Source organism: Salmo salar, chromosome 13 (assembly GCF_965601325.2).
Source record: "Salmo salar chromosome 13, fSalSal1, whole genome shotgun sequence".
Classification (NCBI taxonomy): Eukaryota; Metazoa; Chordata; class Actinopteri; order Salmoniformes; family Salmonidae; genus Salmo; species Salmo salar.
The window spans coordinates 23,079,393-23,106,627 of record NC_138303.1 but is presented as its reverse complement, the minus strand read 5'-3'; the positions used below and the strand labels follow the sequence as shown (position 1 = coordinate 23,106,627).

Sequence of the window (27,235 nt, the reverse complement as noted above, 5' to 3'; positions counted from 1 at the left end):
ATTACTAATGGACTAGTAGATCCTGAGCAGCAGAGCCTCCTCTTTGTTCTGCAGTCTGTGGACATACATGTGGAGATCCTTCAGATAAAGGCGTCTGCATACTACGTTGGGTTTGCTCCTAGCAGAACTCTGCTAGACGAAGTGAACGTCTGTGCCTTGCATACTAAAAGACCTTTGCTTGAAAAATGAAAAAAAAGCGATAATAGTTTGTCCACCTTGAGATGCCGTAACCAGTATGCACTTTCTCGAAATTTAAGATAGCTCAAGAAATCCATCTTCAATTTTGAAGTTTTTGCAGAGGAGATCTAAGTCATGCAATTTTACAAATTAAGATGTTTGGTGCCGTATTTCTGAAGTAAAAAAATGTGCATGAAAACGAGTCATCTCTCATTGAATGACAACAAACACTTCATTGAAGAATCCCTTCTGTTGTCCAATCACAGACGAAGGGGCGTAGACTTCAGCTACCGAACTTCGGCTTTCCTCGAGAAAAAATGTAGTGCATATGAACACCCTAAAAAACCCTTGCCGAAGACCAAAACGAACAAAATCGGCACAAAATGTTGTCATAATATACAGTGCCTTCGGGAAATATTCAGACCCCTTGACTTTTTCCACATTTTGTTACGTCACAGCCTTATTCTAAAATTGATTAAATAAAACAATTTCCTCAGCAATCTACACACAATACCACATAACAACAAAGTGAAAAGAGTTTTTTTGACATTTTTGCACATTTAATGAGAACAAAAAACAGAAATACCTTATTTACATAAGTATTCAGACCCTTTGCTATGAGACTCGAAATTGAGCTCAGGTCCATCCTGTTTCCATTGATCATCGTTGAGCTGTTTCTACAACTTGATTGGATTCCACCTGTGGTAAATTCAATTGTTTGGACATGATTTGGAAAGGCACACACCTGTCTATGTAAGGTCCCACAGTTGACAGTGCATGTCAGAGTAAAAACCAAGCCATGAGGTCGAAGGAATTGTCCGTAGAGCTCTGAGACAGGATTGTGTCGAGGCATAGATCTGGGGAAGTGTACCAAAACATTTCTGCAGCATTGAAGGTCCCCGAGAACAAAGTAGCCTCCATCATTCTTAAATGGAAGAAGTTTGGAACCACCAAGACTCTTCCTAGAGCTGGCCGCCCGGCCAAACTGAGCAATCGGGGGAGAAGGGCCTTGGTCAGGGAGGAGTTCTTCTGTGGAGATGGGAGAACCTTCCAGAAGCACAATCATCTCTGCAGCACTCCACCAATTTGGCCTTTATGGTAGACGGAAGCCACTCCTCAGTAAAAGGCACATGACAGCCCACTTGGAGTGCCAAAAGGCACCTAAAGACTTTCAGACAATGAGAAACAAGATTCTCTAGTCTGATGAAACCAAGATTGAACTTTTTTGCCTGAATGCCAAACATCACGTCTGGAAGAAACCTGGCACCATCCCTACGGTGAAGCATGGTGGCGGCAGCATCATGCTGTGGGGATGTTTGTCAGCGGCAGGGACTGGGAGACTTGTCAGGATCGAGGCAAAGATGAACGGAGCAAAGTACAGCGAGATCCTTGATGAAAACCTGCTCCAGAGCGCTCAGGAACTCAGACTGGGGGCGAAGGTTCACCTTCCAACAGGACAACGACCCTAAGCACACAGCTAAGACAAAGCAGGAGTGGCTTCGGGACAAGTCTCTGAAAGTCCTTGAGTGGCCCAGCCAGAGCCTGAACTTGAACCCGATCGAACATCTCTGGAGAGACCTGAAAATAGCTGTGCAGCAACGCTCCCCATCCAACCTGACAAAGCTTGAGAGGATCTGCAAAGAATGGGAGAAACTCCCCAAATACAGGTGTGCCAAGCTTGTAGCATCATAAGACTTGAGGCTTTAATTGTTGTTAAAGGTGCTTCAACAAAGTACTGAGTAAAGGGTCTGAATACTTATGTACTGTAAATGTGATATTTCATATTTAATATTTTTTCTCAAATGTCTAAAAACCAGTTTTTGCTTCATCATTATATTGTGTGTAGATTGATGAGAGGAAAAAAAACAATTTAATCAATTTTATAATAACTCTGTAACGTAACAACGTTTTGAAAAAGTCAAGGGGTCTGTTCCGAACAGTTTCGGATGGGAAGCATGCGGACGGACACCTTTAGATAGAAAAGACAGCAGGGTTTCACAGGATAAGAGATTATAACCCAACGCTGATTTGACGCTTCATGTTTTCCTGTCTTGTTCTACGTTGTACCAGACATGGTAATTTAAATACCTGAAATTGTATTTGAACCCAGGTCTGCTTTGTACATGGTTATCAGTTCACATCACTGTCAATTTACATATATCATGTGTCCTCACTTGATGAGGGGTAAGGTGATCCCAGATCTGTGTCAAAGGTCAACTTCTTCCCGGAGCTTGATCATACCACTGTCTGTCTGCCCAGGGATACTCAAGGAGCAGATTCCCAGTAGAGCAGTCCCAGGGTCCCTAGCCTGCAGCATCAGATAACAGTAAAACAATTAGGGCTTTATCTGTGCTCCTCAGAGAGCAGGGTCACTTCATTACCAGCTGATAAGGAGTCTCATAGCAGTGCCACGTCACCAGGTCTGTTGGGCTCTGAGAGGGCCCCATCGCCACTTAATACACAGACACACACACACAGCTCCAGGCGTGCCACTGGAAACCCACACTGAAGAGGTATTGATTGAGCGCAATCATCTCTCTCTATCGTGTTCATAATGTCACCCTCTTTTTGTCTCTCCGTGACTCCTTCTCTCTCCCTGTGTCCTGAGATCTATTTTCTTCATTGTCTTTCTCTATCCATCTCTTTCCTTTTCTCCAGATATCTTGTTCTTTCTCCCTCTGATTCCGCCATGATCTGTTCAGTATTTGTCTCTATCTAACCATTCTGACTAACTCTCTTTCTCTAGCCTAACTACCTCACTCTCTCTCTTTTTTTCAACTCTGACTGTCTCTGTCCTTCTCTCTTCTGTCTCTTTTATTTACTTCAACTCTTCCCCTCTCACAGGCACCTGTTTCTCCCTCTCACAGACATCTGTCCCTCCCTTTCACAGGCACCTGTCCCCCTCTATCCCAGACACCTGTCTCTTCCTCTCACAGACACCTGTCTCTTCCTCTCGCAGACACCTGTCTCTTCCTCTCACAGACACCTGTCTCTCCCTCTCATTCTTATTATCTCCCTCCCATTCTTAGTATCTCTCATGATTCCTTCTAGTCCTAACTTCTCTCTCCCCACTTCCCTCCCTGTCTGTCCCTTTCATTCTCTCTCCACTCTCCATTTTCTCTCCACCAACCCCCCCCCCCCCCCCCCCTCCACATTGTCATTCTGCCTTGCGGATTTGTGAAATGCCCTATCTGCATCACTGAGCTTTAGCAGAGATGGTTGGTTTGCCTTCCCAAACATATTTATTATGAATCCTTTATTCAGCCAATGCCCTTGGGTCATCTGGGGCTCTGGGACCCAGTTAAAAGGGTACAACACAGGTTGTGTAGAAGTTGCTTCTAACCACTGATTCAGAGTCAGATATTTTTACACCCATCAAATAAGTAAGGTTATTTACAGGTATGCTCATTTGATCCTAAATCTGTTATTAAGGTTATTTACACAATGAGTTATCTCATCCTAAATCTAAGGGAAACTTTTATCTCAAGCCTGCAGATTGTCCCCACCTTAGATATAAATACTGCCACTATAGATGTCTATGATCTCTGTCTTTTATTTCTGCAGGATGTTGATTAGATTGATGAGTTGTCAAGTTAGTTCAAGGTTGCATTGTATGTTGTTATGATCGATCATCTGCCAAATACACTGAACAAAAATATAAACGCAACATGCAACAATTTCAAGTTACAGATCATATAAGGAAATCCGTCAATAGAAATCAATTCATTAGTCCATAATCTTTGGATTTCACATGACTGAGAATACAGATATGCATCTGTTGGTCACAGATACCTTACAAAAAAGGTAGGGGCGTGGATCAGAAAACCAATCAGTATCTGGTGTGACCACCATTTGCCTCACGCAGCACGACACATCTCCTTCGCATAGATCTTGATCAGGCTGTTGATTGTGGCCATTGAAATGTTGTCCCACTTGGCGGGAACTGGAACACGCTGTCGTACAAGTTGATCCAGAGCATCCCAAACGTGCTCAATGGGTGACATGCCTGGTGAGTATGCAGGCCAAGTAAGAACTGGGGCATTTTCAGCTTCCAGGAATTGTGTACATACAGATCCTTGCAACATGGGGCCGTGCATTATCATGCTGAAACATAAGCTGATGGAGGAATGTCACAACAATGGACCTCAGGATCTCGTCAAGATATCTCTGTGCATTCAAATTGCCATTGATCAAATTCTATTGTGTTCATTGTCCATAGATTATGCCTGCCCATACCATAACCCCACCGCCACTATAGGGCACTCTGTTCACAATGTTGACATCAGCAAACCACTCGCCCACACAACGCCATACATGCTATCTGCCATCTGTCCGGTACAGTTGAAACCGGGATTCATCCGTGAAGAGCACAATTCTCCAGCATTCCAGTGGCCATCGAAGGTGAGCATTTCCCCACTGAAGTCAGTTTACGATGCCAAACTGCAGTCAGTTCAAGGCCCTGGTGAGGACGACGAGCACGCAGATGAGCTTCCATGAGCTGGTTTCTGACAGTTTGTGCAGAAATTCTTTGGTTGTGCAAACCCAGAGTTTCATCAGCTGTCCGGGTGGCTGGTGTCAGACAATCCCGCAGGTGAAGAAGCCTGATGGGGAGGACCTGGGCTGGCGTGGTTACATGTGGTCTGCGGTTGTGAGGCAGATTCTCTAAATTCTCTAAAATGACGTTGGAGGCGGCTTATGGTAGAGAAATTAACATTACATTTCATGGCAACAGCTCTGGTGGACATTCCTGCAGTCACCATGCCAATTGCACACTTTGAGACATCTGTAGCATTGTGTTGTGTGACAAAACGGCACATTTTAGAGTGGCCTTTTATTGTCCCCAGCACAAGTTGTATCTGTGTAATGATCATGTTGTTTAATCAGCTTCTTGATATGCCACACCTGTCAGGTGGATGGATTATCTTTGGGAAAGTACAAATGCTCTCTAAAAGGGATGTAAACAAATTTGTGCACAACATTTGAGAGAAATAAGCTTTTTGTGCGTATGGAACATTTCTGGGATATTTTATTTCAGCTCATGAAACATGGGACCAACACTTTACATGTTGCGTTTATACACTACATGACCAAAAGTATGTGGACATCTGCTTGTCGAACATCTCATTCCAAAAACATGGTCAGTAATATGGAGTTGTTCCCCCCTTTGCGGCTATAACAGCCTCCACTCTTCTGGGAAGGCTTTCCACTAGATGTTGGAACATTGCTCCGGGGACTTGCTTCCAGTCAGCCACAATAGCATTAGTGAGGTCGCGCACTGATGTTGGGCGATTAGGCCTGGCTCGCAGTCGGCATTCCAATTCATCCCAAAGGTGTTCGACGAGGTTGAGGTCAGGGCTCTGTGCAGGCCAGTCAAGTTCTTCCACAGCGATCTCGACAAACCATTTCTGTACTTTACAGTTGGCACTATGCATTCGGGTGGGTAGTGTTCTCCTGGCATCCGTCAAACCCAGATTAATCCGTCAGACTGCCAGATGGTAAAGTGTGATTCATCACTCCAGAGAACGCATTTCCACTGCTTCAGAGTCCAATTGTGGCGAACTTTGAACCACTCCAGCCAAAGCTTGGCATTGCGCATGGTGATCTTAGACTTGTGTGCGGCTGCTTGACCATGGAAACCCATTTCATGAATCTCCCAGAGAACAGTTATTGTGACATTGCTTCCAGAGGCAGTTTGGAACTCGGTAGTAAGTGTTGCAACTGAGGACAGACGCTTTTACGCGCTATGTGCTTCAGCACTCGGCAGTTTCGTTCTGTGAGCTTGTGTGGCCTACCACTTTGCAGCTGAGCTGTTGTTGCTCCTAGACGTTTCTACTTCACATTAAAAGCACTTAGAGTTGACTGGGGAAGCTCTGGCAGGGCAGGAATTTAACAAACTGACTTGTTGGAAAGGTGGCATCCTATGACGGTGCCACATTGACAGTCACTGAGCTCTTCTATAAGGCCATTCAACTGCCAGTGTTGGATATGGAGATTGCATGTCTGTGTTCTCGATTTTATACACCAGTCAGCAACGGCTGAGTGGCTAAAATAGCCGATTCCACAAATTTGAAGGGGTGTCCACATACTTTTGTATATATAGTGTATTTTTGTTCAGTATATAACTAAGAAACTATTTTGAACCATCTTCACAAAGTTCATACTGAAGTATGGCATAAGGATGGAGCATCACAAACAATATATTATTAAACTAAGAATCAGAACTCTGCAGCTGGTGAATAAAATATATTTAACTGCTCCTCCATTTTAAATATATAGTTTTCTCTCCCCACTGACTCTCTTGTCTCAGACCATGCTGACAGCGATCTCCATGAGTGCCATCGCAACGAATGGAGTGGTGCCAGGTGAGTGCGTAACACAGTGTGTGCATGCGTGGGAGGCCTGGGTGCCGCAGGGAAATCCTGTTGTTATTTCCAAGCAATTGGGTTTTCATGTCCTCTGATATTGCTCAGGTCTGTGGACAGGTAATACTTAGTCTCGAAAACCCGACCCTATGCAACAGTAACTAGGATCTGGTTTCGACGACCGACTCTTTTGACAACTTTGATAAGGAAAAAAAAATCTGGGGTGGGTGCTCAGACAGAGAACTCTCCCAACAAATCACGAGGCAGACATGTCAGAAACTCGCGATTCGAAACCAAAGTTTGCAAGCAAAACCTTTGCAGGGGTTTTAGCAAAGGTAGTTGATGCAAACTATTCACTTTCTAAATGCACTCATTAAAAATGACCTCTGTGATCTCTATCTTGCTAGCTACTATTTAGTATTCTATTCAAGCAGATAAGGTAGTGACATATGCAGTTCCACTATGCCAAAATGACGTTCTATTACATACAGACGCTGTTAAGCCGAGGCATTTGAAAATATGCAGCCGAAGTACAATGAGAGCAGATACAAATGCATTGCTTTAACGAATTATGAAAATGTCAAGAATGTTGAGCAACGAAATAAAGTAATTACTTTTCAAGTAAGTTACCTTACATGTTATGTTGGCTGACCATTTGTTAGCTACGCTGTCCTTACCAACCACATAGCATATCATTCCAGCAGTATGTACCGGTATGTTAGCTAGCTACATAATGTTAGTTGGCTACTTAAACATCAAACCTGCCAGTATATTAACTATAGGCTATCTAACTACCCAACGTTTACTGACTTGATTATTCTTGTCATTCTTAACTTAGCTAAATGGTATAGTCGTTGTGTGCTTTTGTAAATTCACTCTGGCCATCTACTCTGATTTCAGAGCACTCTCGTCTGAGTGTACCAGAGCACAGAATAATGAAATGATGAGCGCTCAACACCCGTGAATATGGCCGGTGTCAGTAAAAGTTGGCAAAAAATCATAATTAAATTGTTGCCAGCAGCACAGTTATAGTCACCAACGCTCTGGATAACATGAAAACTACCTAACCAGCTCTGCTAGGGCGAGTAAAATGATTAGTGGTCTCATTTGTGACTGGAAGTAGCTAGCTAGGTAGCTTGGGTGTTTGGCTGCCTTTGTAAGGTCAGAATGCTTAAATCAACCCTACTCCTCGGCCCGAGCGTCCAGTGTGCGCTCCGAGAGCGAAACGCCCTGAATTTACAAACGGCCAACCTGACAACACTCTGAATTTACGAGCACACTCTGGCACTCCAGATTGAATTTAAGAACACACCCGAAGTCGTAAAATGTCTAACTAGTCATTTGTTATGCTAACTAGCTAGCAAGAGGTTGCATAGCAACAGCATCAACTTCCGGTAGACAGGCAAAGAGCTAGTACGCTCAACTGAAAGCATACTGCTCGTTTACAGTATACTAAAATTAACTAATAGTATATAGTATATACTCATTAAGTATGTAGTATACAGTATGTTAGTATGGGTATTCGAACACAGCTTAGATAATGCTAGCATGGCTAAATCAGGACCACACTGTATTAGCGCCGCTTCCACCACCTGTACAAAGTCAAAGTGTGAAACTATTCTATTCAGAAACCTAGAATCTATTTTGTACCTATCCATAGAACCATAGTATTGTAGAGAAAGTCTAGAACTGTATTCAAGCTCTCACTAACATGCCTAAGCAATGTCTATGCAGCACTATCTTTTTGTTTACAAACTACTGCTTCCGCAGATTCAAGCCCCAATTCTTTAGACTTTTGTGCAGACCTGGGGTTCATCTTTGAAGACAATGTTGCAGAAATAGAGCCAAAGAGGAATGCCAATGGTTGTGTTTGTGTGTCTCAGCCGGAGGCTCCTACTACATGATCTCCCGTTCCCTGGGGCCTGAGTTTGGCGGAGCTGTCGGAATCTGCTTCTATTTGGGGACTACTTTTGCCGGTGCCATGTACATCCTTGGTGCCATCGAACTTCTGCTGGTAAGGAGAGATGCTTGCTATTATTTTATTGTTTTGTTTACTATCTGTTTTGTATTCCTCTGTGCCTTTTCCAGCGTTTTATATTGGGGCGAGACCACAACAGTGATTAATGCAAAGGGAAGATGTGCACTCACATGTCTGTGTTCTTCAGTGTAGATTGTAATGCAAGAGATGAGGATGCCGAAAGCTACCCACTAAATACAATCAATTGAAACCCATTATGTTGATATCTTTTCGTTTTAGACAAATATGAAAAGTTGTTGCAATTCCTGAGTGATTTTTCCTTAGACATAATATCTCAATTATCATGAATTCATCCAGCAAGCTGTCACACTCAGAGCTTTATTTAGATCTGATGCTTTTTCAAAATAATACTAAGTGCATTTCCTTTCATATGCTGGTTCATTTGTTAGTGCCTTGTCTGTTCCATCATCCACTATCATAAAAATAATACAATTTTTATTACGTTTATCTGATGTCTCCAATGTTTGAGATCATGTCTGATCTCTCTTCTCACTCACTCCCTTCCTCCTTTTTTTCCTTCATCCTTCTTTTCTGACGCTTGCTCCCATTCTCTCCCTCCATCCTCATACCTCCCTCAATCCTCATACCTCCCTCTATCATTTTGTAACACACCCTTTCTCTCCCTCCATCCTATTCTTACTCTCTCCTCTCTTCCTCTCTCATTTTCTCATCCCTTCCCTTTCTCTCTCTCCCTCCATCTTTCCCTTTTTTAGATTTACATCCTTCCCCAGGCGGCCATTTTTAAGATGGAGGGGCTGGAAGGGGCTGATATGGAGGCAGCGATGCTGAACAACATGCGCGTGTATGGCACCATTGTGCTCAGTTTCATGGCCACGGTGGTGTTTGTGGGGGTCAAATATGTCAACAAGCTGGCTCTGGTCTTCCTGGCATGCGTTATTCTGTCCATCCTGGCTGTTTACGCTGGGGTCATCAAGACGGCCTTTGAACCCCCTGTTTTCCCGTAAGTCTGACCTGACTGAGCCTTGTGCACTTTTCCGCTGTTGCTCAATTAAAGATTGAATCCACATTGGGGGAAACAGTGCCATTGTTCGCCCTAGCGCCGTTGTTATTGTTTTTATTTTGTTGATGAAAACAGAAGAGAGACGCATTCGTCAGCGTGGGAGAAAAAAAATGTTGCACTGCATATTCTGCTGTCCTACCACGTGTGGAATAATGTCCAGGGGGAATGGTGTTTGTTGTTTGCAGTAACTTCTTTGTTGTTGTATTATACCAAACAGACATGGGAGTTTGACCAATTAAGGTTTCCAACTTTAAAGTTGTTAGAGCTTTACAAAAAAACGAAACAAATGTCATGATGACCCTGTCTCTGGTCATGTTTAATGTTTACTTCATTTACTCAATTAAGTCATGAGACTTGCATATTTATGTTAATTTCTGTAATGTTTTCCTAACCTCTAAATAGACCGGTGGCTGATGATGTCTTGTCTGTCCTCCCCCTACAGCGTGTGTATCCTGGGGAACCGCACTCTGATCTCCAAGGGATTTGACGTGTGTGCCAAGGTCATTGAGAGGGACAATGGCACGGTCACCACCAAGTTGTGGAAGATTTTCTGCGACTCGGAGTTCCTCAACGCTACCTGTGATGAGTACTTTGCCAACAACAATGTTTCTGAGATCCAGGGCATCCCAGGGGTCAGCAGTGGTATACTGGCTGGTAAGAAGTGCCCCATTCAGAACGTATTGTAAGCTAATGTAGTCTGTAATAGAGAGACATACTGCTACTCCGCAAGAGGTATGTAATTATTATGATGTTTGTGCATCTCTCTGTCTCTGTCTCACTCTCACAGAGAACCTGTTTGGTTACTACCTGGAGAAGGGAGACTTCTTGGAGAAGCGGGGAATCTCAGCCATGCAGGACCCTGACGCTCCCATCACCAACTCCAACCGTTACGTCCTGGCTGACATCACCAGCTTCTTCACCCTGCTGGTGGGGATCTATTTCCCTTCTGTCACAGGTCAGTCACTGCTGGGGTCACAGGTCAGTCACTGGGTCAACGGTCAGGGGTCGCTGCTGAGGACGGACTAGGCCAATCATATCCCAAAAGGACAGTATGGGTACAGGCTTTTGTTTCAGGCTCGCACAAACCTGATTAATCTAATCACCTATATTAAGTTATTATAATTAAATTAACATTTTACCTTATGATTTCAAAGTAAATGCTACATTCAAAAAAGCACTGCTTGAATACTTTAACTAATATTTTGCGTATACAAGGGCACCTAATGGCAGTATTGGATTTCTCACATGAGAAACATAATTCCTATTGTTATATCCACTTTATAGTAACCTGGGAGTCTCTCCACAGTCCCAAATGCAGAGAGACAGAGAAATACTTTCCAAAACTGATGACACTAGAGGAGCTGAATGAGGTGAAATTAGATCAAGTGGATTTTCTGCCAAAAACCACATCAGCAGAAAGTCTGGGGAATACATGAGTCACATTCCCACTATCATCCCAGTTTCATAACCGCTGAATCAAATGCCCATTGTGTACAAGCATTTGCTCTGTGACATTAGTATTATCATGTTTTGTGAGAGCTGCTGCTGGAGATGTAAAATGGTTTGTTGAACACTGCACCAGTTTTCTGGATTGTAAAATCAAGAAACAAAAAACACAGTTGCTATTACAAGTAAAGGATGAGTTTTTTTTAAAGTTGCTAATCAAAAATTCATTTTTTTTTGTTGGGCCTCCACTTTATCACTTTCAGAAAGTACTTCCTAGGTAGCACAGTAAAAATAAATAAGTAAAAAAAATGTGTGAAACATAGGACAAGCCATTACACATCAAGTGTGAAGGATGGGAATTGTTCCTGTTTGATCCTGTTTCTCCCCCTCCCCCCCACCCCTCTTCTGTCCCTCTCCTCTTCTGTCCCTCTGCCTCCCAGGCATCATGGCTGGCTCTAACCGCTCTGGAGACCTGCGCGATGCCCAGAAGTCCATCCCCATAGGCACCATAGCAGCCATTACCACTACTTCTATAGTGTGTATCCTTTACTACAGTAAATACTGCCAGTCTTACTGGAGCAGTCCATGTTCTTTTAACCTTCTCAGGGACTACTGACGAAAATATGCTGGAATGTTATATATAATATGTGTGACGTTTGAATAGACAATATGAAGCATTTGATTCTTCATTTAGTTTTAGGTTTTGTAAATGCTTAGCGTTTTTTGGGAGACAGTTTGTACTAAAGCCTGTAGGTACAGTGTATTTGTATTTATTAAGGATCTCTTTTAGCTGTTGCCAAGGCAGCAGATACTCTTCCTGGGGTCCAGCATCATTATGGCAGTTATATAATATTAAAAAGAAATGTCATAACACTTTTCACAACGCATTAAGTGTGTGCCCTCAGGTCACTGTGTAGAGTGTGTGTGTTAGCATGTGTATGTGTATGCTTGTGTCTGTGCCTGTGTGTGTGTCTCTTCACAGTCCCCGCTTTTCCAAAAGTGTATTTTTTTTATATCTGATTCTACTGCTTGGATCAGTTTCCTGATGTGGAATAGAGTTCCATGTAGTCATGGTTCTATGTAGTACTGTGAGCCTCCTATAGTCTTTCCTGGACTTGGGGACTGTGAAGAGACCTCTTGTGGGGTATGCATGGGTGTCCGAGCTGTGTGCTTGTAGTTTGAACAGACAGCTCGGTGTATTCAGCATGGCAATACTTCTTACAAAAACAAGTAGTGATGAAGTTAACCTCTCTTCTACTTTGAGCCATGAGAGATTGACATGCATATTATTAATGTTAGCTCTCTGTGTACATTTAAAGGCCAGCCGTGCTGCCCTGTTCTGAGCCAATTGTAATTTTCCTAAATCCTTCTTCGTGGCACCTGACCACACAACTGGACAGTAGTCCAGGTGCGACAAAACTAGGGCCTGTAGGACCTGCCTTGTTAATAGTGTTGTTAAGAAGGCAGAGCAGCGCTTTATTATGGACATACTTCTCCCCATCTTAGCTACTGTTGCATCAAAAAATGTTGACTATGACAGTTTAAAATCCAGGGTTCTTCAAGCAGTTTAGTCACCTCAACTTGCTTAATTTCCACATTATTCATTACAATATTTATTTGAGGTTTAGGGTTTAGTGAATGATTTGTCCCAAATACAATACTTGTTGATTTTGAAATATTTAGGACTAACTTATTTCTTGCCACCCATTCTGAAACTGACTGCAGCTCTTTGTTAAGTGTTGCAGTACTTTTCACTCGCTGTAGTAGCTGACATGTATAGTGTTGAGTCATCCGCATACAAAGGACACACTGGCTTTATACAAAGCAAGTTGCATGTCATTAGTAAAGATTGAAAAAAGTAAGGGGCCTAGAAAGCTGTCCTGGGAAATTCCTGATTCTAACTGGATAATGTTGGAGAGGCTTCCATTAAAGAACACCCTCTGTGTTCTGTTAGACAAGTAACTCTTTATCCACAATATAGCAGGGGGTGTAAACCATATCACATACGTTTTTACAGCAGCAGACTATGATCAATAATGTCAAAAGCCGCATTGAAGTCTAACAAAATAGCTCCCACAATCTTTTTATCATCAAATTTCTCTCAGCCAATCACCAATGTGCCGTGCATGTTGAGTGTCTTTTCCTATAAGAGTGCTAAAAGTCTGTCTGGTCAAACACATTTTTTTCCAAAAGTTTACTTAGATTTTAGGCTTAGATTGAAGATATGGCAAATAGGAGTAGCAATATCGTCCACCATCATCCTCAGTCATTTTCCATCCAAGTTGACAGACACAGGTGGCTTGTCAGTATTGATAGATAACAACAACAAAAAATCTAGTCTTCCAAATTACAATTCTTGTCTTTCATAATTTTGTCAGTTTTACGCGTTTATTGCTGGCATGTCATGCTTAAGTTTGCTAATCTTGCCAATGAACAAAATTATTAAAATAGTTGGCAATATCACTGGGCTTTGTGATGAATGAGCCATCTGATTCAATAAATGATGGAGCTGAGTTTGCCTTTTTGCCCAGAATTTCATTTAAGGTGCTCCAAAGCTTTTTACTATTGTTCTTTATATAATTTATCTTTGTTTCATAGTATAGTTTCTTGTTTTTTATTCAGTTTAGTCACATGATTTCTCAATTTGCAGTATGTTTTTGTGCAGACACACTTACTTGCCATTCCTGTTGCCTAATCCCTCTCAACCATACAATTTTTCCATTCCTTATCAATCCACAGGGATTTAACAGTTGTTACAGACATTTTCTTAATGGGTGCATGCTTATTAGTAACTGGAATAAGCAATTTCATAAATGGGTCAAGTGCAGCGTATTGTTGCTCTTCGTTGTGTAATGTGTGTATTGTGAGGTCTGTGTGTGTGTTCCTTCACTGCTCCTCCCAGACATGTCTGCCGTGGTCCTGTTTGGGGCCTGCATTGAAGGGGTGGTCCTGAGGGACAAGTGAGTTATTTGTATTCCACTCTACATCCACTTCCTGTATTACTATAACTAGCATCGTTGCCTCGTGAGTCTTGCCCATCTCAAAATCAATACTCTCCCACTAATTGTCCATGTAAACAGATGCAACACATAGAATAACAAATAATACTCAAAGGAATTGATTAAGAATGTGTGCACTGAATTGATACTGCAATGGACAGTGGACGATGCCAGCTGTTATGACAAAAACTAATTGAAAAAGGCAACTTAGATATGTCTCTCTGATTTCAGGTTTGGTGAGGGGGTGAATGGTAACCTTGTAATTGGTACCCTGGCGTGGCCTTCACCATGGGTGATCGTGATTGGCTCCTTCTTCTCCACCTGTGGGGCAGGGCTTCAGAGTTTGACTGGAGCGCCACGCCTCCTGCAGGCCATCTCCCGCGATAGCGTAATCCCTTTTCTTAAAGTGAGTAAACACACACACACATACATATACACTAGCACTATTTACTTTGTGGAGTGGTCAATCAGCGGACATTAGTAATTTTCTGTATAGATTATACTGCATACTATTACCAGAACCACCGCTTCTACTCTTCTAATACCATCGAGACAATTTCTCTGTTTGTTCAGAGAAATGTAGATCCACTCTACTCAAATAGCCCTCAAGTGTGTTGGGGCTATCAGTGATTACTAATTCATGGTCCCACTATAGTCCAGGCTCAGGTTGAGTTGCTGTGACAGGAGCTGTCTGTCACCCCCACTGATTAAGGAAAAGTTTCCCAGACTGAGTAGACATTTCTAACGTGTGATATAGGGACGATAGTGATTAATCATGCTGCAGCAAGGACCAGTGTGACCTGAATGAGAGGGCGAGAGGGGCTGAAACTCTTGCAGTCCCCTCAACTTAATACTACAATGTGCTGTGCTATATGTTCAGGTGTGCGTGCATGCAGGTGTGGGTGTTAATAGTTCATTGTACCTCACTGTTGTGCGTTGTCTGTAGGTGTTTGGGCATGGCAAGGCCAACGGAGAGCCTACCTGGGCTCTACTCCTCACAGCCAGTATCTGTGAGATCGGCATCATCATCGCCTCTCTGGACGCTGTTGCCCCCATCCTCTCCATGTAAGACAACCACATGTCTAATATATACTCTGCTTCTCCTGAACACACTATGGAGATGGTTATGTCTTGGTAGCAAGTATAGCTGTTCTGAGTTCTTCTTTCTCTCTCTGTGTAGGTTCTTCTTGATGTGCTACATGTTTGTTAACCTGGCCTGTGCCCTGCAAACTCTGCTGAGAACCCCCAACTGGAGGCCTCGCTTCAAGTTCTACCACTGGTGAGTTAAACAATTCAACATAGCAGACATAGCTCTAGATCTTAGCCATGGGAACATCGCCAAAGAGCGCTGCTTAGCTAATATTCTCAGGTGTGAAACAGTCTACTATAGCATTTGTGTTTTGCACTGGATATCAAGCCAGACCAGGTAGGTTCCTGTTAGGAAGCTGTTATTTACCTGAGTAGTCTGCCAGAGACACTGTGAGAATCTGGAGCCTGGCTTAGCCTATAATTATCCTCTACTGCCTCGAACGTAACAACAGCAGACAGAGAAACAAGATATCCTGTCTCCAATCTGTGGCTATTATTATAATCAGTGAGTGGTTTGACTGTTGCAGCAACAAGCAACAGACTGAGGATATAACTTCCTGTCCCTCTCCCCAACAGGGCTCTCTCCTTCCTGGGCATGAGCTTGTGTCTGTCGCTCATGTTTATCTGTTCCTGGTACTACGCCATTGTTGCCATGGTGATTGCTACCTGCATCTACAAATACATTGAGTTCGCTGGGTGAGTGAGCTTCCAACCTTGGACTACAAAGCAAAGAAAAATCGCAACTAAGAAATTATATATAATAATAAAAATAAAGAAAAACCCCGGAATTAGTAAGTGTGTCCAAACTTTTGACTGGTACTATATATTTTTATTTATTTAACCTTGAGATTAAAAATCTATTTCACAAGAGAGCCCTGTACACATTACAATAAAAACACAATAAGAAAACATACTCACATATGTGTATAAAACAATATAATTCAGCACACAATAACGAAATAAACATATTTAATAAAAGCAATCACATTCAACTACATAGAGGTCCTCAATCAATAATGTAAACTGCCTGAGTGACACCAGCACATCTAGCTGCAGTGAACTCTGCAGGTTGTTCCACAAATTAGGGCAAAAGAACAAAACACAGATTTTCCCAAATCTGTGGAGACTGAAGGGATCGCTGGTATTATCCATTCCTGAGAACAGGTTTGGTAACTTATGATTCTTAACTTAATTAATGAAGTTACATATGAAGGGAGTTTCTGTCAGATTGCTTTTTAAATAAATAAAAGAGAATGCAGCTCTCTTCTTACAGACAGAGGTCCATCCCACATTTTTATACAGACTACAATGATGAGTCCTAAAATTGTCCCCTGTGATAAAATGTATTGCGGAATGGTACAAAGGTTGCCGCATGCATGTAAACAATATCACCAAAATCCAATACATGGAGAAGCGTTGTTTGAACAATTTTTCTCCTGTTTTCAGTACAGAGGCATGACTTATTTCGATATAAACAGGCAAACTTGAATCTTAGCTTCTTAGACATATATTTTCTATATGAAGGACAACTTGTCATCAATCCAGACACCCAGGTACTTATTGAGAAACAAGTTCAATTTGGGTTCCATTGGTAGCGCAAATATGCAGGTCCTCAGTGCCAACATTTCATGACCGAGAGAACAGCATGAGCTTGGTTTTACTTGTATTTAAAGCATCATGAAGGCACCGGAGGGGATGGCTGCCGTCTTATCGGCTCTTAACCAACCAAGCTATTTTGTTTGTTTTTTTGCGTTGTTCGTAACTTGTTTTGTACATAATGTTGCTGCTACTGTCTCTTATGACTGAAAAGAGCTTCTGGACATCAGAACTGCGATTACTCACCTTAGATCAGAGTTTTTCTTCAATGAGTCGGACGGGAGGGATATACTACAGACACCCGACCAGGCCCAGATCCCCGCCATTCGCTGGAGAAGGAAACAGATATTTTGCGGAAAAAGATCAGGGTGCCTTGTGAGGATCAGGCGACGAGTGGCTAATCTGCCTTTGCCTTCCGTCCTGCTAGCTAAAGATCAATCGCTGGAAAATAAATGGGTCAAACTGAAAGCACGTATATCCTACCAACGGGACATTAAAAACTGTAATATCTTATGTTTCACCAAGTTGTGGCTGAACGACGACATTAAGAACATACAGCTGGTGGGTTATACACTCTATCAACAGGATAGAACAGCAGCCTCTGGTAAGACACGGGGCGGGGGCCTATGCATATATGTAAACAACAGTTGGTGCACAATATCTAAGGAAGTCTCGAGGTTTTGCTCACCTGAGGTAGAGTATCTCATGATGAGCTGTAGACCACACTATCTACCTAGAGAGTTTTCATCTGTATTTTTGGTAGCTGTCTACATACCACCACAGATCGATGCTGGCACTAAAACCGCACTCAATGAGCTGTATACCGCCATAAGCAAACAGGAAAACGGTCATCCAGTGGCGGCGCTCCTAGTGGCCGGGGACTTTAATGCAGGGAAATTTTAATCAGTTTTACCTCATTTCTATCAGCATGTTAAATGTGCAACCAGAGGGAAAACAATTCTTTACTCCACACACGAGTACAAAGCTCTCCCTCGCCCTCCATTTGGCAAATCTAACCATAATTCTATCCTCCCAATTCCTGCTTACAAGCTAAAATTAAAGCAGGAAGCACCAGTGACTCAGCCTATAAAAAAAAAGTGGTCAGATGAAGCAGATGCTAAACAACAAGACTGTTTAGCTAGCACAGACTGGAATATGTTCCGGGATTCTTCCGATGGCATTGAGGAGTACACCACATCAGTCACTGGCTTTATCAATAAGTGCATCGAGGACGTCGTCCCCACAGTGACTGTACATACATACCCCAACCAGAAGCCATGGATTACAGGCAACATTTGCACTGAGCTAAATGGTAGAGCTGCCGCTTTCAAGGAATGGGACTCTAACCCAGAAGCTTATAAGAAATCCCACTATGCCCTCAGACGAACCATCAAACAAGCAAAGCGTCAATACAGCACTAAGATCGAATCGCACTACACCGGCTCCGACAATCGTCGGATGTGGCAGGGCTTGCAAACTCTTACAGACTACAAAGGGAAACACAGCCGAGAGCTTCCCAGTGACATGAGCCTATCAGACGAGCTAAATAACTTATATGCTCGCTTCAAGGCAAGTAACATTGAAACATGCATGAGAGCATCAGCTGTTTTCCTGATGACTGTGTGATCATGCTCTCCGCAGCCGATGTAAGTAAGACCTTAAAACAGGTCAACATTCACAAGACCGCAGGGCCAGACGTATTACCAGGACGTTTACTCCGAGCATGCGCTGACCAACTGGCAAGTGTCTTCACTGACATTTTCAACCTCTCCCTGTCTGAATTTGTAATACCAACATGTTTTAAGCAGACCACCATAGTCTCTGTGCCCAAGAACACTAAGGTAACCTGCCTAAATGACTACTGACCCGTAGCACTCAAGTCTGTAGCCATGAAATGCTTTGAAAGGCTCACTTCAACACCGTTATCCCAGAAACGCTAGACCCACTCCAGTTTGCATACCACACCAACAGATCCACAGATGATGCAATCTCTATTGCACTCCACACTGCCCTTTCACACCTGGACAAAAGGCACATCTATGTGAGAATGCTATTCGTTGACTACAGCTCAGCATTCAAACACCGTAGTGCCCTCAAAGCTCATCACTAAGCTAAGGACCCTGGGACTGAACACCTCCCTCTGCAACTGGATCCTGGACTTCCTGACGGGTGGTAAGGGTAAGTAACAACACATCCGCCACGCTGATCCTCAACACGGGGGCCCCTCAGGGGTGCGTGCTCAGTCCCCTCCTGTACTCCCTGTTCACTCATGACTGTGCGGCCAGGCACGACTCCAACACCATAATTAAGTTTGCTGATGACATAACAGTGGTAAGCTTGATAACCGACAATGATGAGACAGCCTATAGGGAGGAGGTCAGAGACCTGACCGTGTGGTGCAAGGACAACAACGTCCCCCTCAACGTGATCAAGACAAAGGAGATGATTGTGGACTACAGCAAAAGAAGGACCAAGCATGCCCCCATTCTCATCGATGGGGCTGTAGTGGAGCAGGTTAAGAGCTTCAAGTTCCTTGGCGTCCACATCATCAAGAAACTAACATGGTCCAAGCACACCAAGACATTTGTGAAGAGGGCACGACAAAACCTTTTCCCCCTCAGGAGACCTAAAAGATTTGGCATGGGTCCTCAGATCCTCAAAAGGTATTACAGCTGCACTATCGAGAGCATCTTGACGTGTTGCATCACTGCCTGGTATGGCAACTGTTCGTCTTCCGACCGCCTGGCACTACAGAGGGTAGTGCGTACAGCCCAGTGCATCACCGGGGCCAAGCTTGCTGATATCGAGGACCTCTATACCAGGCAGTGTCAGAGGAAGGCCCTAAAAATTGTCAAAGACTCCAGCCACTCTAGTCACAGACGGTTCTCTCTGCTACCGCACGGCAAGCAGTACCGGAGCGCCAAGTCTAGGTCCAAGAGGCTTCTAAACAGCTTCTACCCCCAAGCCATAAGACTCCTGAACAGCTAATCAAATGGCTACCCCCCCCCCCCCCCCTCTAAGCTACTGCTACTCACTGTTATTATCTATGGATAGTCACTTTAATAACTCTACCTACATGTACATATTACGTCGACACCGGTGCCCTCACACATTGACTCTGTACCAGTACCCCATGTATATAGCCCCGCTATTGTTATTTACTGCTGCTCTTTAATTATTTGTTATTCTTATCTCTTATCTCTCTTATTTTCTTAAAACTGCATTGTTGGTTAAGGGCTTGTAAGTGAGCATTTCACCTGTTGTATTTTGCGCATGTGAAAAATAAAATTTTATTTCATTTAAGATTTGTAAGTGATTTCTGAATTGAATCAAAGTCATGCTGAAGTTCACAAATGGCCTGCTGCACCGAGGTGGCACATGACCACAAAACTGTGTCATCTGCATAGAGATGAATGTTACAAGTATTAACAGTGTTTCCTATGTCATGAATGTACAAGGTGAACAACAATAATAATAAATCGAACCCTGAGGAACACCTTTTTGAATCTCAAGAAATTCAGATTTAACCACATCTGTGAAGATGACCTGAGTTCTGTCGCTAAGATAATTCTGAAACCATAAACGGGCTGTATATCCCAGGCCTATTTTTGATAACTTCTTCAGCAAAACAGAATTATCAACAGTGTCGAACGCCTTTGACAGGTCAATAAACAAGGTAGCACAGCTCTTTTTAGCACCCAAGGCATTGACAAGATCATTAACAACTAGCATTGTTGCTGTGGTAGTATTATCCCCAGGCCTAAACCCTGATTGGTTTATATTAAAAATAAAATTATCAGGTAAAAAGGAATGAAGTTGTACATTAACCAAGGATTCAGGAATCTTCGCTAAAGAAGGTCGTCTTGAAATGGTGCGATAGTTTTCAAGATCCTTTGTATCCCCACCTTTATGGAGTGGCAGCACGTGCGGATTTCCATGGTTTTGGAATACTTCCTGATAACAATGTTAATTAAAATGTGGGCTACTGGGCCAGCAATAAAGGGAGCTGCACACTTAAGCAGACCATGCTGAAATTGATCAGCCCCTGTGGATTTTTGTTGTCTAATGTTAGCAAAGCATCCAGGACTTCTTTATCAGTGAATTTCCAAAAAGAAAACTCCTGACCAGCATTTTCAGTCAATAGATTTTCACCATCAACATCCAAACTATTAATTTCAAGAGCTGGCTTTGAAATACATTCAAATATATAGCCCGCAGAGATAAAATGGTGATTAAATGCATTAATGATGTCAATTTTGGCATTATAGGGCCAGAATCTAAATGAATTTATTGGGGGAGAGAAGAGGAGACACAACCCTTCAGTGACATAACAACTTTCCAAAATGTAGCTGGGTTCCCTGTACATTCAGATAGTGTATTAACATAATAATCAGATTTTGCTTTTTTTAACTATTTTTATACACACCGATTTATCAATCGCCTGAAAGACTGACAGTCTGGGCCCGAGTCTGTGAATCTAGCTTTGGCTCAGGCAGCATCTCTTTTGTGTATGACTTCAGATAACTCTGGACTGAACCAAAGGCAAGACCTATTTTTAATTCTCAGTTTTTTAAATGGAGCATGTTTATCTGCAATACAATTGAAAACATTTGAGAAGTGGTTCAGAGCCAACTGTAGGTCAGGTATAGATGCAATACAATCAAAGTCAGCAAAATAAAGATCACAAAAAAAAGGCCTGTTCATTAAAGAAAATGAATTCCTCTTGTTTGGTAAAACGAGGTTTGGATCTAGTCATCCGTATATCGTTGACACATACAATGGGACAGTGGTCACTAATATCCAAAGAAAATACCTACTCCCAGCATATTTCTCTGGAGTATTTGTAAATATGACGTCAATCAAAGTCGATTTCGTAGGGTCCTTTAGGTTTGGACGAGTAGGCTTTGTAATCAGCTGGCACAAATTTAGATTAGTACAAGAATCCTTTAAACAGTCAGTCAGCATCCTGCATTTCACATGCAAGATTAAAATCTCCAGCATTTACTACCTCTGGGGTAGTAAATATTAAAATGAAATCAGTGAGTTAGTTGAGTACACGCTTCTTGGTGGAGGGTGGACGATAGGTTCCTTTAACTGTTATTTTTTGGTTTGAACCCAACTACCGACTTAAAGCCAACAATTAAAATTGTTTAGGACTGGTGGTAGCCTTTAACAGAGACACAGAAAGAAGATTATTTGTGTAAATAGCAACACCACCACCTTTGCCTTTCCTATCAGCCCTAAACACATTTTAACCAGGGTTTTATCAGTTAACCAAGTTTCAGATCAAATAAAAATATCAGGGTCTGCCTGAGAGGTCCACATCCTGACATGATCCATTTTAGGTAATAAACTGTGAATGTTAAGTGGTAAAAATGTCAAACCTTTTCTGCATTTAAAATCACAGAGTTTCAATACAAGTCAGATTACTTTGAGATTTCAGAACAACAGGAGACTCAAAGATTGGATTATAAAAGAAAACAAAGTAGGAATAGCAGTTACATTTCTCCGGTGAGCACCATTTGGCATGTCACCACTTTCACACACAACATGTGGAACTCTCACAGTGACCAAGGAGGAGATGGTAAAAACTGGCTTACATGTAATGCTAATATTGTCCTCACATCAATATATCTATATATACATATATATATATCTACACAGTACCAGTCAAAATAATTTATTTTGAACTATTTTTTACATTGTAAAATAATAGTGAATAAAAAGCGTGAAACAAATCAAAATATATTTAATATTTCAGATTCTTCAAAGTAGCCACCCTTTGCCTTTGACAGCTTTGCACACACTTGGCATCAAAAAATATATGTGAATGAAATATAAATCAAACTGGAGATTTTTAAATGCAATGGTTAAACACTGTTGGGATGTTCTCATGTTCAAACTCACAGGCTATTAAACACACATACTAAGCATCAGTGAACATTTCAGTTCATTGATGGTTAATTGGCTCTAACTCTCTGCTCGGTGGTGTGTGACAGGGCAGAGAAGGAGTGGGGAGATGGTATACGTGGCATCTCACTCAGCGCTGCTCGCTTCGCCCTCATGAGGCTGGAGGAGGGACCGCCTCACACCAAGAACTGGAGGTCAGTGAGTCACAGAGAGGGGTACTCACAACTACAAGATACACTTCTATTATTGCACAAGCTTTAGTCATCATCTGTACCGTACTGAACTCAAGGGAAATGTATTTGATTATACTGACATTTGATATTGATATTTGATATATTTGATATTCATGAATTTTAAAAACAGACATTGTCTATGGTATTTCTGCCGGTTTCCAGCTTTAGTCTCTCTGTAAATCTGAATGTGACTGATTGTTGATATTCTTGCTGGTTAGGCCTCAGATTATGGTTCTGGTGAGCATGGATTCAGAACAGAATGTGGAGCAGCCCCGTCTGCTGTCCCTGACCAATCAGCTGAAAGCAGGAAAAGGTCTTACCATCGTGGGTACCTCAGTGGTGGGCACCTTCCTCAACAACCATGCAGAGGCCCAGAAGGCAGACCAGGTCCGTACTGTCTGAGAGACACACACACAGAAACAGTGATGAATCATTTATGAATCATTTATAACACCCTGGTCTCTCTTCCACTGTGTGCTCCAGTCTCTGAGGAAGCTGATGGAGACAGAGAAGGTGAAGGGTTTCTCCCAGGTGGTGATCTCCTCCAACCTGAGGGATGGAACCTCCCACCTGATCCAGGTAGGGGGGCTGGGAGGCCTGAAGCACAACACTGTGCTGGTCAGCTGGCCACGCACCTGGAAACAGGCCGAGGACAACCTGCGCTTCAGGAACTTCATCGGTGAGTTAGAGGTGGTCAGATGACAGGTTTTTCACTATGCTAAGAATGCTTTGGGAAGGTTTTGTGTGTTATCATCATCATATCCTAACTCATGTTCAACACCTCTGCAGAGGTGGTTAGGGAGACGACTGCAGCCAGCATGGCTCTGCTGGTCCCTAAAAACATCGCTGCCTACCCGTCGAACGGAGAACGCTTCACTGAAGGCCACATTGACGTGTGGTGGATCGTCCATGATGGAGGCATGCTGATGCTGCTGCCCTTCCTTCTCCGCCAGCACAAGGTGGGATCCCATTTTGGGGATTTGGAGAGAACATGTTTTTCAGTGTTTGTTATTCAGCAATCAGCCATAGACTTCCTTGTGTTGACAGGTTTGGAGGAAGTGTAAGATGCGCATCTTCACCGTGGCCCAAATGGACGACAACAGCATCCAGATGAAGAAAGACCTGATCACCTTCCTGTATCACCTGCGTATCGATGCCGAGGTCGAGGTGGTGGAAATGGTGAGGGACAAAAACATGTTATATTTTTTTAACATATGCTCCGTAAGGTGATGTATTGGTGAGAGCAATGGCAGTTCAGTCAAATAATGTGCATTGATATATTTTAACACCCATTTGCCTTTTTAGCATGACCGTGACATCTCAGCCTATACATATGAGAAGACCCTGGTGATGGAGCAGCGCTCCCAGATCCTCAAACAGATGCACCTCACCAAAAATGAGATGGAGAGAGAGGTAAGCCCTGACACCTCCCTCCTCTAATGTATAACTCATACATAGGTAACTGACTATGATTTAATATTACCAGTGTGGTTGTTAGCAATCACCAAACAAAGCCATAATGGCCAAAAGAAAGTTCCTATGGTTTATCTAACCCCTTTTAGTACCACTTGTGTTGAATAAAACAATGCCCTTATAGATTATCTGAAGGTTTTTTAGCTCACCTCTACCTTGTTATTTGTATTCAGCCAGCCATCATCACTCACTGAATTTGAAATGCCAGCAACAGGGCAAGGCAGCAGGGGAATAATTATAATTACTGAGCTAGGTTTAAAATGCAATCTCTGTGTCTGCACTTGCCTGGTCTGATCTGTCTCATTAATCAAGAAAGCAGACTGAACAATATTAACATCAGATAAGATAAAGTATGAGGACTTACAGAACAACCTGTGTGCTCTTAAAATGACTATTCCACTTCAAAAACAAGTATTCATTCTATAATGTCATGCATGTAAAAAAATAAAAAAATACTGAAAAACACATGCTACAGAATATATGCATCAAATCTGTCTTTGCGTTGAGCTATCCACCCCTCAGTTATAATCTGTCAAGTATTGACACATTGCTTCTCTGTGATTTGTTGTACCAGTAACTTACATATCTCGACTCAAAGTTTCATGTTTGAACTCTTTGTCTCTCTGTAAAACCCCTTGCTGCTTTGATTTCCACAGATCCAGAGCATCACTGATTCATCCCGTGGTTCTATCCGTCGTAAGAACCCGTCTAACTTGCAGTCTCAGCAGAGCAGTGAGGAGCCGGCAGGAGTCAGCGTGGAGGAGACACCAGAGGAGGAGGTACAGAAGTGTCCTCATACCTAACTCTCTGATCAACCTTTGTACTATGTGTAAAGGATGCCACACTGCTTGCTTAACGAGCACCGATTCTTCCTGATTTGGCTCACACCGAGGCTCCAACCAAGGACCTGTGCCTTGCTAGCGCACGTGACCGTCCTCCTAAAGCATCTTACCAGTCAGTGTCACGTGAAAAGCTAGCTATTCTCTGGCATAAGTGGGGACACTTCAGGCTGAGGAGTAAGTTTCACACATCCCCTATGTGTTACATTCACCCCTAAAACCTACTCAACAGCGACCCCAGTGTTGAGCTGAGCGCAACTGTAGATCCGAGTCACTAGGCACCACTGTAATGGACATCACGCTGCTTCCTTAGCTAGTACCACATCCTCCTTATTCGGCTCACACCAAGCCTCAAACCCAGGACCTGTGCCTTGCTTGCACACGTGACCACCCCTCCTAAAGCGTCTTACCAGTCAGCGCCACACGAAAAGCTAGCTATTCTCTGGCGTAATTGGGGACACTTCAGGCTGAGGAGTAAGTTTCATACATTCCCATGTGCTACTCTATCTGTCCTTCATTCTGCTGTGTTTAAATGGTCCTATTATTTCTCACCATCTCTCTCATCTGCTGCATTTTTCTTTGTTCTGTCTATCCTCTGTCATCTATAGGGCTACTCCTCTGTCAAAATGCCAATTCTCTCACTTTGACATTGTTCTCTGGCGTGTAGCATTTTAAGGGGACCTTTTCCTCTACAGCATAAAGAAGGGATATGACAGAACAGCATCATACCTAGTTTCTTTGTTACAGTGCCCCAATTGTGCTTTCAACTCACCGCCCAGTGGTGGTCTGGTGTTTTTATTGCATCACCCCAACTGACAGATCTCTTTCTTTCCTTCACCCTGTCACGTTGTTGTGTGGTGTCCCTCTCTTAGTCTGTGGCTGTCTCCCGCCCTAAACAGGTGCAGTTGATCCACAATAAGAACCCCACGTCCCCCACCACGCCCGCAGGGAGCGCTGCCACTCCAGGGTCGGAGGTGCAGATGACCTGGACAGACAAGGCTGAGACCCAGGCTGCAGCAGGCCACCCAGAGCAGGGCGGGGTCAAAGACATCTTCAACATGAAGCCGTGAGTCTGCTGTCACTTTCACTTTCAATCACGTGTCCAAAGGCTTGTGTGGACCACTCTCTTAGGAAAAAAAGGTGCTATCTAGAACCTTTAACGTTCTTCGGCTGTCCCCATAGGAGAACCCTTTGAATAACCACTTTTGGTTTCAGATAGAACCCTTTTGGTTCCATGTAGAACCATTTTGGGTTCAATATAGAACCCTTTCAACAGAGGGTTCTACATGGAACCCAAAAGTGTTCTACCTGAAACCAAAAAGGGTTCTACCTGGAACCAAAAAGGGTTCTAACCTGGAACCAACGAGGGTTCTCCTTTGGGGACAGCCGAAGAATGCTTTTGGAACCCTTTTTTTCTGGGAGTGTACTCCTAAACCGTGTTAAATGCGGAAGACACATTTCAGTTGAATGCATTCAGTTGTACAACTGACTAGGTATCCCCCTTTCCCTTTAAAGTAAATAGAAAATAAGGACAAAGTATTTATAGGTTGTTACTGTTGGGGGGTGGCAGTGGTTTATAAGCTAGTTTCAGAAGTAATACCACAAAGGTTTGAAAGGCTTTGAGTGTCATCCGCACAACACAACTTCTCAATGTAAGTTCAGTATTGTAAAGCTCTCTGAATTGTCATTCTCTTCTTACCATGCTGCAGGGAGTGGGAGAGCCTGTAAGTATTATATTAGCATGATATTTAAAAGTTTTCCATGCATGTTGTGAAATAGCAGTAATGATGCAACATGCATTCTGTACTGTACTCCTGTCTGTCCCGTCAGGAACCAGTCCAACGTGAGGCGCATGCACACAGCACTGAGGCTCAATGAGGTCATCATGAAGAAGTCCAAGGAGGCCAAGCTGGTGCTGCTCAACATGCCTGGACCACCCAAGAACCGCATGGGAGAGGAAAACTGTATCCTATCATATCTTTGGCATAATATGTTATATTATAGACTTCTGTATTTTATAATACTATAACAATACGTAGCTTCTACTGTCAT

General features: G+C 42.9%; 1 protein-coding gene across 3 annotated transcripts in view; it reads left to right on the top strand.

Moving 5' to 3' along the window:
- The window catches only part of LOC106566649 (solute carrier family 12 member 5), a 114,489-nt gene that overhangs the window by 70,793 nt on the left and 16,461 nt on the right, over positions 1-27,235 (top strand). Inside the window, exons 5-25 of one of the 3 annotated variants that reach the window (XM_045693034.2) lie at positions 6,485-6,539; positions 8,423-8,553; positions 9,291-9,538; positions 10,041-10,252; positions 10,386-10,553; positions 11,485-11,583; positions 13,947-14,004; positions 14,275-14,449; positions 14,990-15,108; positions 15,224-15,322; positions 15,709-15,828; positions 22,728-22,832; positions 23,090-23,258; positions 23,355-23,550; positions 23,661-23,830; positions 23,919-24,050; positions 24,177-24,284; positions 25,001-25,123; positions 26,056-26,249; positions 26,893-26,907; positions 27,014-27,130. In XM_045693034.2, coding sequence (XP_045548990.1) covers positions 6,485-6,539; positions 8,423-8,553; positions 9,291-9,538; positions 10,041-10,252; positions 10,386-10,553; positions 11,485-11,583; positions 13,947-14,004; positions 14,275-14,449; positions 14,990-15,108; positions 15,224-15,322; positions 15,709-15,828; positions 22,728-22,832; positions 23,090-23,258; positions 23,355-23,550; positions 23,661-23,830; positions 23,919-24,050; positions 24,177-24,284; positions 25,001-25,123; positions 26,056-26,249; positions 26,893-26,907; positions 27,014-27,130 — 2,813 coding nt within the window. Of the gene's footprint in view, positions 1-6,484; positions 6,540-8,422; positions 8,554-9,290; positions 9,539-10,040; positions 10,253-10,385; positions 10,554-11,484; positions 11,584-13,946; positions 14,005-14,274; positions 14,450-14,989; positions 15,109-15,223; positions 15,323-15,708; positions 15,829-22,727; positions 22,833-23,089; positions 23,259-23,354; positions 23,551-23,660; positions 23,831-23,918; positions 24,051-24,176; positions 24,285-25,000; positions 25,124-26,055; positions 26,250-26,892; positions 26,908-27,013; positions 27,148-27,235 lie in introns of all 3 variants that reach the window. The other 2 variants (XM_014134883.3, XM_014134884.3) reach the window with 2 other exon arrangements.